The sequence below is a fragment of the Zalophus californianus genome, chromosome 10 (assembly GCF_009762305.2).
Source record: "Zalophus californianus isolate mZalCal1 chromosome 10, mZalCal1.pri.v2, whole genome shotgun sequence".
Lineage (NCBI taxonomy): Eukaryota > Metazoa > Chordata > Mammalia > Carnivora > Otariidae > Zalophus > Zalophus californianus.
In genome coordinates, this window is record NC_045604.1 from 81,916,975 (window position 1) to 81,932,016 (window position 15,042).

General features: G+C 49.7%; 1 protein-coding gene across 1 annotated transcript in view; it reads left to right on the top strand.

Annotated features, from left to right (window-relative positions):
- The first annotated feature begins 5,352 nt into the window (after window positions 1-5,352).
- The window catches only part of ABCC1 (ATP binding cassette subfamily C member 1), a 130,115-nt gene continuing 120,425 nt past the window's right edge, over window positions 5,353-15,042 (top strand). Inside the window, exon 1 of the mRNA XM_035722135.1 lies at window positions 5,353-5,402. Coding sequence (XP_035578028.1) covers window positions 5,355-5,402 — 48 coding nt within the window. The 5' untranslated portion in view covers window positions 5,353-5,354. The remainder of the gene's footprint in view (window positions 5,403-15,042) is intronic.

The following is a 15,042-nucleotide window of genomic DNA, read 5'->3' on the forward strand; positions in this document are numbered from 1 at the left end:
GGAGGCTGGTGTAGCAGTTCACGTGAGGGATGGCAGTATCTAGTACCTTCCAGGACTGTGCCTGAGGAAGCCTCTATGGAGCAAATAATTAGATGACTGCAAATAGTGATAAGTAAACAGGAACAGGATGCTAGGATTCAGGGAGAGCCCAAAAGGATCTCCCTACCCTTCTTGTCTGCTGGGTCTGCTGGATTCACTCAATCACCGTCTACCCAGGCGGCCGGTGCTTAAAATCTAGATCCTGCATTTTCATCAACAGCTATTTTGTTGGTTGTCAGTCAGGTGGATTTGGCCCAGGGCCCAAAACCGCTGGTCTCGGGTGTTTCTCCTCGTACAGGAGCCGAAGATGGGGAGGAAGGGGAGGGAGAGAAGAAGGGAGGGCCTTCCGGGGTCCCCGGGTCCGGGTCCGCTGCGGTGGTGGGAGGAGCTTGGGGAGCAGGGGAGGGCTGGGCCTCTCTAGGCCACATCCGAGCTGTGGGAACTTTCAGGTTACATCATGTCACTTAACCCTCAGTTTCTGTTCTTGGAAAATGGTACACTTGTTATTTATTTATTTTCTGGTTTAAATGTTTATGTAAGGTGTATCTCTTATAGAGCCAAGTACAACCACCTTGAATGTCCAGCTCAATGAATTTCATTTTACTTTTGTTTAAAAGATTTTATTTATTTATTTGAGAAAAAGAGAGAGAGAGAGAGCACAAGCAGGGGAGAGGGGCTGAGGGAGAGGGAGAAGCGACTCAGAGCTCCATCCCAGGACCCTGGGATCATGACCTGAGCCGAAAACAGATGTTTAACAGACTGAGCCACCCGGGCGCCCACCAGCTCAATGAATTTAAAATGTGTGTTGGGGGGCGCCTGGGTGGCTCAGTCGTTAAGCGTCTGCCTTCGGCTCAGGTCATGATCCCAGGGTCCTGGGATCGAGTCCCGCATTCTCCCTCTGCTTCTCTCTCTGTCTCTCATATAAATAAATAATATCTTAAAAAAAAAGTGTGTGTGTGTGTGTGTGTGTGTGTGTGTGTGTGTGTGTGTGTGTGTGTATAAACCATGTAACTACCACCAGATCCAGTTATGGGACATTTCCAGCTCCCTAGCAGGTTCTCTTGTATCCACTGCTAATGAATATCCCCTCAAACATACCCATTGTTCTCAGATCAACGTCTACTAGTTATGCCTTGCTTGAACTTCTAACAGATGGCATCCTGAAAAAATGTACTCGTTTGTGTCTGGCTTCGTTTGTTCCTTACTATGTTCGGTGACATTCCAGTCTTTTATATTGTTTCATGTGTTAGTAGTTTGATTTTTTTTTTTTTTTTTGAGAGATTGGGAGAGAGAGAGAGAGACTCTAGCAGACTCCCGGCTGAGCATGGGATCTGACATGGGGCTCGATCTCATGACCCTGAAATCACAGCCTGAGCTCAAATCACAAGTCCGATGCTTAACCAACTGAGCCACCCGGGTGCCCCTGATTCTTTTTTTTTTTTCCTTTTTTTTTTTTTAGAGAGAGAGAGAGCACAAGCAGGGGAAGCAGCAGAGGAAGAGGAAGAAGCAGACTCCCTGCTGAGCACGGAGCCGGATGTGGGGCTCCATCCCAGGACCCTGGGATCATGACCTGAGCCAAAGGCAGATGCTTAACCAACTGAGCCACCCAGGTGCCCCTGATCCTTTTTTTTTTTTAAAGGATGTTGCAGTCTTTTTTTTTTTTTAATGATTTTATTTATTTATTCATGAGCGACAGAGGTGGGGAGAGAGAGAGAAGCAGAGGGAGAAACAGGCTCCCAAGGAGCAGGGAGCCCGATGCGGGACTCGATCCCAGGACCCTGGGATCATGACCCGAGCCGAAGGCAGACGCTTAACCATCTGAGCCACCCAGGCGTCCGGTTCCCCTGATTCTTAAAAAAAAAATGTTTCGGCTGTGTAGTGATCTACTGGGTGGGATGCCACAATTCTCATCTTTTTTGACTACTGATGGGCTATTCCCATTACTTCTAGTTTTTAGCTATATGAATAAAACTTATGGACATTTCTCATAGATATTTTTCGATGCACATCAGTGCTCCTCCCCCCATCCCCCAGCCCCAGGAAGGAGCGAAGTTGCTGTGTCACCACGAAGTCGTGTGTTTAGCTTTGGCAGAAAGTACCTAGCAGTTTTCCAAAGTGGTTGAACCAATTTACACTCCCACTAACGGAGTAGGAGAGTTTTCCTCCTTCTGCATCTTGGTGGAAACTCTGTATTTTCAATTCAGTCACTCCAGTAGGTTGTCATGGCTGGGGCTTTATTTGCATTTCGCTGGTGACTAATGATGTTAAGAACCTTTTCATATGTTTGCTCAATCATTATTTGTTGAAAGAATGAATGAACAAAATGTGTGGATGAAAACAGAAACATATCTGGCCCTGTCTTGCCCTGTTGAAAACCTACCGGTGGCTCCCCATGGCTCTCAGGGCCGAGCTGAAAGCCCTCCCTTGGCCAACAAGATCCTGCAAGTTCTGGCCCTTTCTGATGCCTCATGCCCCAGATGGGTCCCTTCTGCTTCTGTCTCTGGATTCCTGCCACCCAGACCATCTTGCGGTTCTTCTGAGGAACTGCTCTGTCCTGTTCTGTTTTCTGCAGGCCCAAGATCCGACTCCTCACTTGTATCTCAGCTCAACAGCTCCATCCTCCCAGAAGTCTTCCTTGACCTCCACTGCCAGCAAGCCAGGACCCTTGTTGGCTCTCTCCCACTTTTCTGCCTAGCTTCTACCACGGTTGTAAATGGCCTTTCTTTATGTGATAATTTAATTACCCTGTTCCCCTACCATTAAAAAAAATACTTGAAAAAAACCTCAACACTGGGGCACCTGGCTGGCTCAGTCAGTGGAGCGTCCGACTTGATCTCGGGGCTGTGAGTTCAAGCCTCATGGTGGGCATAAAGATTACTTAAAAAAACCCACCACCAACAATAAAAACAACCCTCTTTCTGCTCCATAGGAACAGCAGCTTTCTCTCGTTCCTACCAAGACCTGGCCTATAATAGATGTTCAATAAGTATTTGTTGAACGTTAAATCTCAAAGCAACTACCCAAGGAGCATTATCACTTGAAAGTACTTATCCCTTAAAAACTCACTCTCAGAGGAACCTGCGCCAATTAAAAAAAAAAAAAATCACAGAGGGGCGCCTGGGTGGTGCAGTCGGTTAAGCTTTGGACTCTTGGTTTTAGCTCAGGTGGTGATCTTATGGTCATGAAACCGAGCCCTGCGTCGGGCTCAGCAGGGAGTCTGTTTGCAATTCTCTCTCTCCCTCTCCATCTGCCCCTCCCGCTCATGCTCTTTCTCACCCACTCTAAAATAAATAAATGGATCTTTAAAAAAAAAAATCATAGAAACCAATCCTATCTCCCTCCCTAGGTCCGTGGGGGTCTCATATTCAATCACTCTTTTTGTTTTATTTGGTGCCCCTGATGTGTGTGTGTGTGTGTGATGGAAACTATACATCTGGCAGGGGAATAAGGAGTGGAGGGAAGAAAGGTGTTGCAAGTATCCACAGTGAAAACTCCCAGGCCCCAGCCCCAGCTCCTGTGTCACTGACTGCCTAGACATTAACCGGTTCTGAGGCGATATGGCAAAATGGTCAGTCTTACAGATTCCTCTCTTCCCAACCAGTCTGCCCGAGTTCAAAGTGTGATTTAGCTACCTACTGTCTACATAATCCCTGACAAATTACTCTGCCTCTTTGGGGCTCAGTCTCCTCAACTGCAAAATGGGGATAATCATAATACTAACCTCATGGGGTTGTTGTATTTAAGTTAATTCATGTTCATTGCTAAGAACACAGCCTTAGGAAGTTCCATGACTCTAAATACCTGTTAATTATGCCTACAGATGGTCCCAGACTTAAATGATGGTTTGACTTAGTTTTCGATTTCACGGTGGTGTGAAAGCTGTACACATTCTGTAGAGACTGGACTTCGATTTTTGAATTTGGGTGTTGTCCCGGGCTAGTGAGATGCCCTATGATACTTTATCACCATATGCAACAAGCTGCAGCCCCCAGTCAGTCACACAATCAAGAGCCCCTCTGATACACAGACAAATATTCTTTCACTTTCAGTATGGTATTCAGTAAATTACAGGATGTATTCGACACTTTATTATGAAGTAGGCTTTTGTGTTAGATGATTTTGTCAACTGTAGGCTAATGTACGTGTTCTGAGTCCATTTAAAGTCGCCTAAGCTAAGCCATGATGTTTGGTAGTTTAGGTACATCAAATGCATTTTCAACTTAGGATATTTTCAACTTCCATGGGTTTATCCCATGTAACCCCCACATGAGTTGAGAAAGGTTTATATGTCTCCAGGCCTCAGTTTCTTTACCTCTAGGGTGATGATCAATAACATGCCTGTTTGTTGAGTGCTGCTCAAAGATGATGGAGAAAATGCCAAGGTGCTTTGTACACACGTGGGGGTGACAACTGTTTGGGAGGTTGGGAGTCTTCCAGCCAGGAGTGCTGGGAGTCCAAAAGGTCGTGGGTTCAAATCCCACTTCTGTTATGGCAGCTGTGTGGTCTTGAGCAAGTCATTTCACCTCTCTGAGCCTCAGGTGCTTTGTACACATGTGGGGGGCGACCACTGTTTGGGATGGAGATTGGAGTTTTGGGGGCCTTGAGTGCTCTGGCGTCAGATGGGTCATGGGCTCCAAATCCCGCTTCTGCTATTGGCAGCTGTGTGACCCTGGGCAAGCCACTTCACCTCTCTGGGCCTCAGTTTCTCCATCTGTGAAGGGTTGACTCCGAAGTGTATCCACCTCCTACTGTCTCCGTGTCAGCTCTGGGTATCAGCGGGCTGCGTTGGCCCGGTGGCCCTGGAAAAGCCACTCAAGCTCCGTGCCGCTAGCGAGGATCCAGTGCTAAGCCGTTTGGCACTCTCCCTGGCCCAGGGCTCAGTACCTGGTTTCTCCTGGTGTTACTATTACTGTTGCTGTCGTAGCCGCCACCGCGGGACTGGAAAACGGGTGGCAGGGTGTCGCCGCTCCCGGAGGGCACGCTCCTCCGCCCGGGCCCCCGCCGGGCTGTGGAGCCGGAGGAGGGGGGCGGCGGGCAGGGCGGCGAGGGGCGCAGCGCAGCCTCCCCGCGCGCCCGCGCCCCCCGGCAGGAGGGGAGCGGGGCGCCGGGGCGGGGCGGGGCGGGGCGCCGGGGCGGGGCGGGGCGGGGCGCCGCATCCCCGTGACGCGCCGGCCAACCAGGCGGCGTTGCGGCCCCGGTCCCGGCCCCCTCCGCCGCCGCCTCCCGCCCTCCCGCCGCCGCCGCCGCCGCCGCCGCAGCCAGCAGCCGCCAGCCGCCAGCCGCCGGGCCCGTCCGCCCGCCCGCCCGCCCGCCGCATGGCGCTCCGCGGCTTCTGCAGCGCCGATGGCTCCGACCCCTTCTGGGTACGTACTCGGCGGCCGCCCGGGCCGCGTGGTGCCGCCGGGAGGGGGCAGCCGCCGGCTGGAAGCCCGGCCGGCGAGGAGAAGCACCCGGAGGGAAGGGCCCGGCCCGCAGCCCCCTGAGCACCCGCGGCCGCGCGGACCCGCGTTACCCGGCTCTGCAGCCAGCCCGGGGAGTGGGGGTGGGAGGTGGGGGTCCGCGCCCGGCCCCTCGCGGCTGCCGCTGATTTTGGGGGGGGTGGAAACTTGGGCGGCTCAGTTCCCGGGAAGCAGGGCGGGGGCTTTGCATGTGCCCGGCTCCCGGGCTTTAGGGGATACGTGGGGGGCCACAGCCTGGGGGAGAGGGCTTCCTGCTTTGCGGCTGCCTCCTGCAATTAAAAATAACCTTCCGCGGAAGGGGACGCCAGGGATGGGGGGGCGGGCAGCACAGGGGGTTGTCTCCTGGATTAAATTCTCCTATCTCCTTTGTGGAGTGGGGTCCCCCCTTTTCACAAAGAACGCCCCCTTCCCAAAGGTCTGAGCTGGGAAGAGGCTCGGGGGCTGTGGGAAGGGATATTTGCTCTCTTCGCGGTTGTGCTGCATCAACATGACTCTTCTGTGGTTACTTTTTTTTTTTTTTTTTGCCGTTTTTTACTTTGCCTCCTTAATTACTGTAGGGGAATTTGGGGAACAGGCGGGGAAGAACGTAGGGCTACTCACCGCTGCCATGTCTCACCTGATCCTTGGGTCAGGTTTGGGGTCCCCCCCAGGATGCCCCAGGCCCTGGTACCTTTGTCATCCCACCTCTGTAATGTGAGGCTCCTGTCTGTGGGGACGCATGTGGCTTTTACCCTGGCAAGTTTTCCTCTGCGTGTTCATTGCTGCGCCTGGCCCCAGCTCCGGAGTCCACTTTCGGTGGTTTAATCCCCACTGTCTTGGGCTTTAGCTTCCTTGTAATGCGATTTACCCCTTTGTTCCAGGAGGGCACGTCAGTGTCACACTATCTTGATTACTGGTAAACACAATAGGCAAATCTGGACCTGATAGTTTTTTTCCCCTTTTGTGTAGGACTCAGGAGAGAAAAACAGCTTTGGCTCTTTGGAGCTGGTGATTAGCATCCAAAAATACCTCCTTGTCCTGTTTTATGGCCCTTTCCTTCCTTGCAGACTGCCTTTGGAGTTTTGAAAAAGTCATCCCTGAGGGCCTCAGGGGAAGGCTTTATTTTGGGGGGTATCAACCAAATACACCTCAGTATGTCTCCAATTTTCAGGCCGGTGGGATCAGAGATTTATTCTTGGGCTGGAAATCGGAGAGATGCTTTTGCATTCAGGGTTGGGGGGGGGGATTGGAGAACAGAGCATTTGCAAAGTAGGACTCTGGAAAAACCTGTGGAGTTCCTGCTCCCTATACCAGGTGTAAGTAACAGCACCAAGATTATTTATGCACAGACCCAGAGAGGGGTCTGGTCTAGTGTTGCTGTGAATTTTGGAGTGTTTCCTTGTTTATTTCCTTCTCCTGGGTTACACAGGGGGAAAAATAGGCCACCATAAATTAGATTTTACATCAGGATGTGCTTTATTGATGACTGCTGTCAGTCCATGATTAACGAGGTTTTCCAAAGCAGAGTGTGTGTGGGGGTGCTCTCCGTTGATTTCGCTTAAGAAACTCACCCAGGAAAACCAGTTGTGTTTTTTCCTCTTTGGACTTTTTGCTACAGAAATGATCAGGTGGTTGTTTTGCCTGGGGAGGCAGTGGCTAGTCTTCATGGCCAGACCCTCTTCACTGTCTTTGACCTTGCAGATTTTCCTCTGTCTTTTCTCTTTCTGGATTCCTGGATGCCCCAGTTTTTGGCAGGGGTTGGGGGTGGAGCCTGGAACCAGAGTTGGAGAGCTGGCGGGAGAACTTCCAGGCAGCAGGAGAAACCAAATGGAACAGAAAGAAGGTAGCTTCTGTGTTTTCTAGGATGGCATACTCAAGGCCAGCCTCCTAGCCAGTTAAACTGTGTGACCTTGGCCAAGAACGTTCTGTGCTCAGGTTCCTCATCTGTAAAATGGGGGCAGGATGCAAAAAACAAAAAAAGCTAAAAAAAAAAACACCACCCCACAAAACACCCAACTTTGGGGGCTTTTTATGGTTATGGTTGTTTGAAGAGTAAAAGAGATCATCCATGTAAGAGGCTCAGCCTGTGCCCTGAACAGAGTTAAACAATGCTTTTTTAATCATTCTTTCTGAAGATGAAGTTGTAGGTTTCCAGTTGCTTGTCCTTCCTTTGGACTCATTTTTTCTTCATTTGGTGGGGAAGGGATTGGGCTGTACCCCCCCCCCCCCCCCCGCCACAGCATGCCAGGCTTCTCCCTGACCAAGGTCGTGTGTTCAGAAATTAAAGGGACTGGCCCACGTGAGACTCTTATCAGAGCTTTGTTCCTGGGCCCTTGCCTGCCTCTGAGCTTCAGGAAATGTCCAGAAAAACCAGAACGTGGAAATGACCCACGATGAGGGTTCCAGTGACTTAACCACCTTCACCCAGGCAGATGTTCTGGGATGAGAAGAGAGGAGCTTCATTATCCAAACAGGTGCCGAGTTCACCAACACTTGGCTTGTTTTTTTCCATCATTGCTGGCAGGAGGGGGCTGTTTTGTGGCTGGTGTTTGTATGATGGTTGGGAGAATGGGCCTGGGCCTCTCCCTGGGGGTTAACTTTTAAGAATTATTTATTACGTTGCAGACCCAGTGTAGAGAAATTGGAAACCTGTCAAAAACTGGGAAAAAAATATTAGCAGTGCAGTGCCTCAGAGCAGAGTGCCTGTGTCCCCTGGCTTCAAATCCTGGCTCTGCGGCTCAGGAGAGTTGCTTCTCTGCATGCCTCAGCTTCCCTATGTGGAAAATGGGGGTGATAAGACAGTATGAAGCAAAGAGCAGTGATGTAGGAACAGATGAGTGAGTCCTTGGCAGGTGCGTAGAATATTGCTGCTTGGTATACACTTAGCGCTCAGTAATTGTAAGCGGTCGACTCCAGTTGGAATTCTCTAATTAGTTTTTGCTGCTGCACCTGCTGTGGCTGGGGGTGAACGGAAGTAGCAGGTCCGTGTTGCCGTTCATGGAATCTTGCTGGTATATCACCCCTGAGCTGCTATTTGCCTCCGAGAATTCAGTAAATCTCTGAATATTTGAATCGGCAGCCAAGGGGTGGGAGAACAGGAATATTTTAGAAGCTATTAGAAATTCTCCCTGGGGTAAGATCTGGCCTTGACGTCAATGTAATTTGTCCCCCCCCCTTTTTTTAAAGATTTTATTTATTTATTTGACAGAGACACAGCGAGAGAGGGAACGTAAGCAGGGGGAATGGGAGAGGGAGAAGCAGGCTTCCTGCTGAGCAGGGAGCCCGATGATGCGGGGCTCGATCCGATCCCAGATCCCTGGGATCATGACCTGAGCCGAAGGCAGACGCTTAACGACTGAACCACCCAGGAGCCCTGTAATTTGTCCCTTAATAGCTCCTCCTGGCTTCACAACAGTCTTTGAAGAGCCCAGTTCCACCCCCAACTCCCCTACCCCCCCCCCCCGCCAAGTTTCCTGTTGGTTTTCAGACTCATCCCTTTGCGTTTCTCCACCTTCCCGTCTTCTTCCCTTTTTTGCTCACCCCTCTTTCCAGTCTTCCCCTCTCTCCTTCCTTTGGATGGTTAGAGCTGAAAGGGACCCTGGAACTAATGGGGTCTTCCCCTCACCCCACTTCCTGCATGAATGCGGGAATCCAAGGCCGGGAGTGGCAGTATGATGGGCCCAAAATAAGAAAGTAAATGGCTTGGGGAGGAGAAAGGGGGAACCTTTGAGAGGACAGGGCAGGGCAGCAGCTAATTCGGGGTTCCCGGGTTGCCTTACGGCTTTGCCCTGTTCTCCTTTCCCCAGCTGGACCGGCTCCATTGGTGTTACTCTTGGAGGTGACTTGCCTTTTGAATGTGGTGGTGGACTCAACTTTCCAACTGGAGAGGGGGGGAGTGTTCCAACCTAGCCTGTCCCAAGCAGAACTTCGGACCCTCCTGATGTCAGTTAATACCAGCCCCGTTCTCCGAGGCCCAGGCCCCAAACCTGCAGCATCCTTGACCCTCCCTACCCTCCCATTCCCCATCTCAGCTGTCAGCACATCCTGTTGCCTTTTTCTTCAAAATGTTTCCAAATCTGCCAGCTTCTCCCAGCCTCCCCCCCCACCCCCCCCCCCACCATTCTGGCCAGAGCCACCACTTGTGGATCGGCTTGAACATTCCCTCCGTACTGCTCTCCCTGCTTCCATCCTGGAGCCCTAGAGTCTCTTCTCAACCCAGCAGCCGGCGGGGGCCTGTTCAAGATACAGGTCAGGTCTTGTCCCCTCTTCTGCTTGAAATCCTGTATTGACTCCAGACTTCGCTCAGATAGAAGCCAAAAGGCTTAGGCCTGCAAGAGTCGGGGGAATCTGGTCCCATCGCCTCTCTGAGCTCCTCATCTGCTACTTTCTGTCTCACTTCACGCCTGCCACACTGGTTACTTGACTGCCTCAGGGCCTTTGCACTTGCGTGGAAGGCTCCTTTACCTTCAAATATTTGCTCAGATGTCACCTTAGGCAGTTTTTCTCTGACTCCCTGCCACTTCCTTGTGTCCCCAGTCCTTCCCTGCACTCCCTCCTCTACCCTTCCCCCCCACCAATCTAATACATCAGATATTTATTTTGTTTATTCTCTGTAAACTGCCACCAACAGGTCAACTCCACAGGAGCAGTGTTTTGTTTTTTTTGTTTTTTTTGGCTTGTGTTTGTTTATGGCCACAATCCTAGCACATAGAATGGTGCCTGGGACCTAGTAGGTGCCCAGTAAATATTTCTGGAAGGAATAAATGACACGAAGCACTGGAATGGCTTTTGAGCTGGGCTGCAGCCTCTCTCCAGAGGTCTCTAAGGACAGAATAGTCACTGACCTGTCTGGAATGGATACCAAGGGAGACCCAGCCCTCTGGCTTCCACGCTTGACAGCCTAGAGTCTCCCTTGCAAGGGTCAGCACTGAGCCTTGGCCCTCCCTCCTTTCCCAGGACCCAGTGCCTCAAACAGAGTAGGCTCAGACAGCGTTTGAATTTGAGTGTGAGAGGTCCAGATCTAGTCTACTAGTGTGCTGGCTTGGCTTTATTTAGGTTATGAATTACCGTCATCGCTACGATTGACTGATTTTTGAGAGTTCACAGGAAAACGTGGATTTCTGACTTGTGAAGAATCAGATCTGAGAGCAGGGGGGGCCTGCATTTGTATGTGGCCTGGGCAACCGGGGCTGCCCTCTCCAGAACAGGCCTGCAGGCTCCCATTTGCTGCGATTTCCCCTCCACGTTGTGGCTTCAATTCTAGAGCCCGGTGCTGGTCGCTTTTTTTCCATTGTGCTTTCTCACCTGGTCCGCTTCCTTCATTGAGGGCACTCGCCTGGCACCTGTGGTCAGTTGGCTGCGGGGACATCCCCTGCCTCGAAGCCTAAGCTTCTGGTGAAGTGCCTAGGGCCCATCTGACTCATTAGTTTGCTGGCACAAAGACCACTGGCTCCATCAAGGTCGTGTTGGCTGGTGGGGGTAGGTCGGCGGGGGCCGGGGGGAGGCGCAGAGAAACTAATCACGGCTGCCCAAGGAATGTGAAGCGTCTTGTGTGTCTTTTGGCTCTAGATTTTCATGGTGGGATGAGGTCTAACTTTTATTATCCTATCTTAATGGTTAGTAAAACTCCAGCCCATCCAAACTTGCCTGAACCTTTTGCAAAAAACAGAGTGTTCATAAAAGGCATTGGAATAATGACAAGGGGTTGACCATCCTGTGGCGAGGGCTTCCCCCAGCATGGCATAGAAATTGGGACAGCGTCTCTTCTGATGGACGTATGGAACCTGTCCTTACCTCTTGAGGGCTGAGGATTGGGGCGGGGCTTTGAGGAAGCCGGTTTAAGGGATGGTGGGTGGTAGGTGTGAAGCAGTTTGTCAGCCTCAGCACTTGGACATTTGGGGCCAGAAGATTCTCTGTTGTGCCCTGTGGGCTGTGGAGCAGTATCCTTGGCCTCTGCCTACTGGGCTCCAGCGGCCCCTCCCCGTGTTGTTCCAACATGGACGCCTCCAGACATCACCCCATGTCCCTTGGGTGTTGAAGTCTCACAGTCATTGGTGTGTAGGAATCTGGAGAATAATCTGGGGCAAGACTTGCCCGCGTCCTTGCATTTTCCCATGAGATTTGAGGCCGTTGAACTCGTTGGCTTCCCGGGGTTGCCTTGGAGAAGCTTAATTAGACCGCTGGGAGGTTCAGCTCCAGTTACCTGGAGAGGAACTTGCTGGCTTTGGCGTGTGTGTTTGCCTCTTTCCATCCGACCCTGTGTTTCTCTGTGCTCGTCCATTCTAGCTGGAGGGTGTGTAAGAGAGGTTGGCTTGGAAAGGAAGCTTCACTCCCTCATTTTAAACTGCCCCAGGAGAGGTGGACAGTCACAGAGTGGAGGTTCTACTTAAGTGTCCCCTTACCTTAATTGTGGGGTTCATGCCTTCGGGCGAGGTTGCCAACTCCTGGAAAATGGGTCTAGATGACTGGGGAGGGTAGTAATTGATGTTTTATGGGGCTTTTCCCTTTCCTCTCTGGGACTCTCAGTCTAACTTTTATTGGCCTCTTAGGTGGCTACTTGACTGGGGGTGCCCTCCTTTTTGGAGAGCGTTTTATTTTTCCCAGTACGGAGGACTTCAGAGTGGTCTTTAAAAACACGGGATTTGATCGCCTGTTCTTGCCACAAGCGTTTCTTATTCATTTAGTCAGTCTTTTGTGAATGGAGCATCGACTGTGTTCTAGATACTGGGAATGCAGCCATGAATGAGGTAGATGAGGTGCATGTGCTCATGGAGCTTACACTAGGAATGACCAAAACAATTTTGGGTAGTGGTAAGTGCCATGGAGACACAAACTGGGAAGAACTTGGGTTGGGGTACAAGCTATGATAGAGGGATATCCAGGGACAGCCTTTCAGAGGGGATAACATTTGATCTGTGATCTGCATGGTGAAGCTGGCCGTGAAGGGACTAGGAAGGAAGTATTAGGTAGAGACAACCGCAAGTGCTAAGGCCCTGGGGTGCCTGGAGTGGTCAAAGTAGCACAGAGTTTAACTCAAAGGAACTACAGAACCCATCCCATAAAAATCTTGCCTGCAACCTTCTACAAAAATGCATAAAAGCACAAATAAAACAGCTTGTGGTAATAAGGGGCTGAAAATTCCAAAGGAAGCTTGGCAAGAAATAGAGCCATACTTGCAGAGGCGTGGGCTTCTGATCCATTTATGTTGGAATGAGTCTCAGGTTTTTTACAATTAAATTCAGTGTGTGTTTTTTTTTTTTTTTTTTTATGAGTCTCATCTGTTTCTGATCCGTAGCTGAAAACCCTTCAGGGTCAGACCAAGTTGGGATTCCCCGCTCCCCAGCTGCCCGTGATTCTCTTCCAATGGCATTTCATGACCGGTTAAGATGACTTCCTTTAAATTGCTAGGACACTCCTTCTTTTAAAACTAGATGTTGAGGGGCGCCTGGTGGTCTTAGTCAGAAGAGGGTGTGACTCTTGATCTCAGGGTTGGGGGTTCGAGCCCCCATTGGGTGTAGAGATTACTTAAAAAATGATAGAATCTTAAGAAACAACAAGAACAACAAACGATGTCGAAATGTTCTGGCTGATTGCGTGAAGATCTTGCATGTTAACTGTTTTGATTTTGCTATTATTTTTTATTATTTTTTAAAGATTTTATTTATTCATTTGAGACACAGAGATAGAGAGAAAGCATGAGCAGGGAGAGAGGCAGGGGGAGAAGCAGGCTCCTCGCTGAGCCAGGAGCCCGATGTGGGGCTTGATCCCATGACGCTGGGATCACGACCTGCGCGGAAGGCAGACGCTTAACCATCTGAGACACCCAGTCGCCCCTGATAGTGCTATTATTTTTAAAAAGGTGAAGAGTCTAGGAGAATACAGAGGGAAAGTAAATGTTTGAGTACACCCCCCCTCTCTCTTTTTTTTCTGCGTTAAGTCCGTGCAAATGGAAAGAAAAAGGAAGTAACACTTGGTTATAAGCCACACATCCTTCTGTTCTGTGACTGTGCCGTACATTTATCTCAGTCCCTCCTTGGTCGGTGTCAGGGTTGGTTCCAGAATTTTGGCACGATACACAGTGCTGCCTGGAGCATTGCTGGATATTCCTCTTTGCCTATGTATGCCAATCAGTGTAAATGACTCAGCAGAATAAGTTCCTCCTTGAGGAATGGCTGGGTTGAGGGATCTATGCTTTGAAAATCTGATAGTTCCGATTGCCCCGTGGTTGCTGTCCGCTAATGGGTGATGGGCATTAAGGAGGGCAGGTGAGGGCGCCTGGGTGGCTCAGTCGTTAACCGTCTGCCTTCCCCTCAGGTCATTGTCCCAGGGTCCTGGGATCGAGCCCTGCATCGGGCTCCCTGCTCCGCGGGAAGCCTGCTTCTCCCTCTGCTTGCGTTCCTGCTCTCGCTGTGTGTCTCTCTGTCAAATAAATAAATAAGATCTTTAAAAAAAAAAAAGCACGTGATGGGATGAGCACTGGGTGTTATATGCAAGTAATGAATCATTGAACACTACATCAAAAACTAATGATGTACTATATGTTGGCTAATTGAATTTAAATAAAAAAATAACTTATTCATAATTCTTTGATATTCCACATTATATTTGGAATTGTATATATATATCAGATTTATATTTGTTATAATTAACTCATCTGTTGGAAAAGAGCCCAGTCTGACCCCTGTTAATAACCACTGCTTGCATTATTTCCCATTTTTTGTTCCTGTGAATGGTGCTCTGGTAAGCATCCTAGTACATAGGTCAAAATTACATAAAATTTTTTTAATAGGTATTAGCTGGTTATTTTCCAGAAAGGAGAACGTAGCGAGTTCATTGCTGCTGACAATGAATGAGAATTTGCGTTTCTCTGCATCTTCCTGAGCACTGGGCGTCATTGAATTTAATTCGATGGATTAAAAAAATACCTTATTTTCATTTGCATTTCTCTTTCGGTTAGAAGCTGAGCATCCCGCAACATATTTCCCAGTGATACATGTGTTCTTTTTTGTGCGTGTTTCCTGTGTCTTTTCTGCTCATCTTTCCACTGGTTTTGCCTTTTTCCTGTCAATTTGCAGGAGCTCTTGATATATTGGGAATCTTGCCCCATTGTCTGTGATGAGTGCCACAGGTATTTTTTTCCACAGGCCACTGTTTGTTTACTGGCATGTTAACATTTGATTCTTGTCAAGATTTGTGTGTACTTAGGGCGCCTGGGTGGCTCAGTTGGTTAAGCGACTGCCTTCGCCTCAGGTCATGATCCTGGAGTCCTGGGATCGAGTCCCGCATCGGGCTCCCTGCTCAGCAGGGAGTCTGCTTCTCCCTCTGACCCTCTTCCCTCTCGTGCTCTCTGTCTCTCATTCTCTCCCTCTCAAATAAATAAATAAAATCTTTAAAAAAAAAGATTTGTGTGTACTTAGCAGGGGTGCGCTGGACAGTGCAAGACCATTTTCGGTTTTCATGGTTTTCATTTACTGGTGTAAGAATTTTCCCACGTTGCCATATAACTTTTTAAATTATACAGTGTCATAGCAATAGTTCCTTGTATTGGTGGACTATAATTTACATA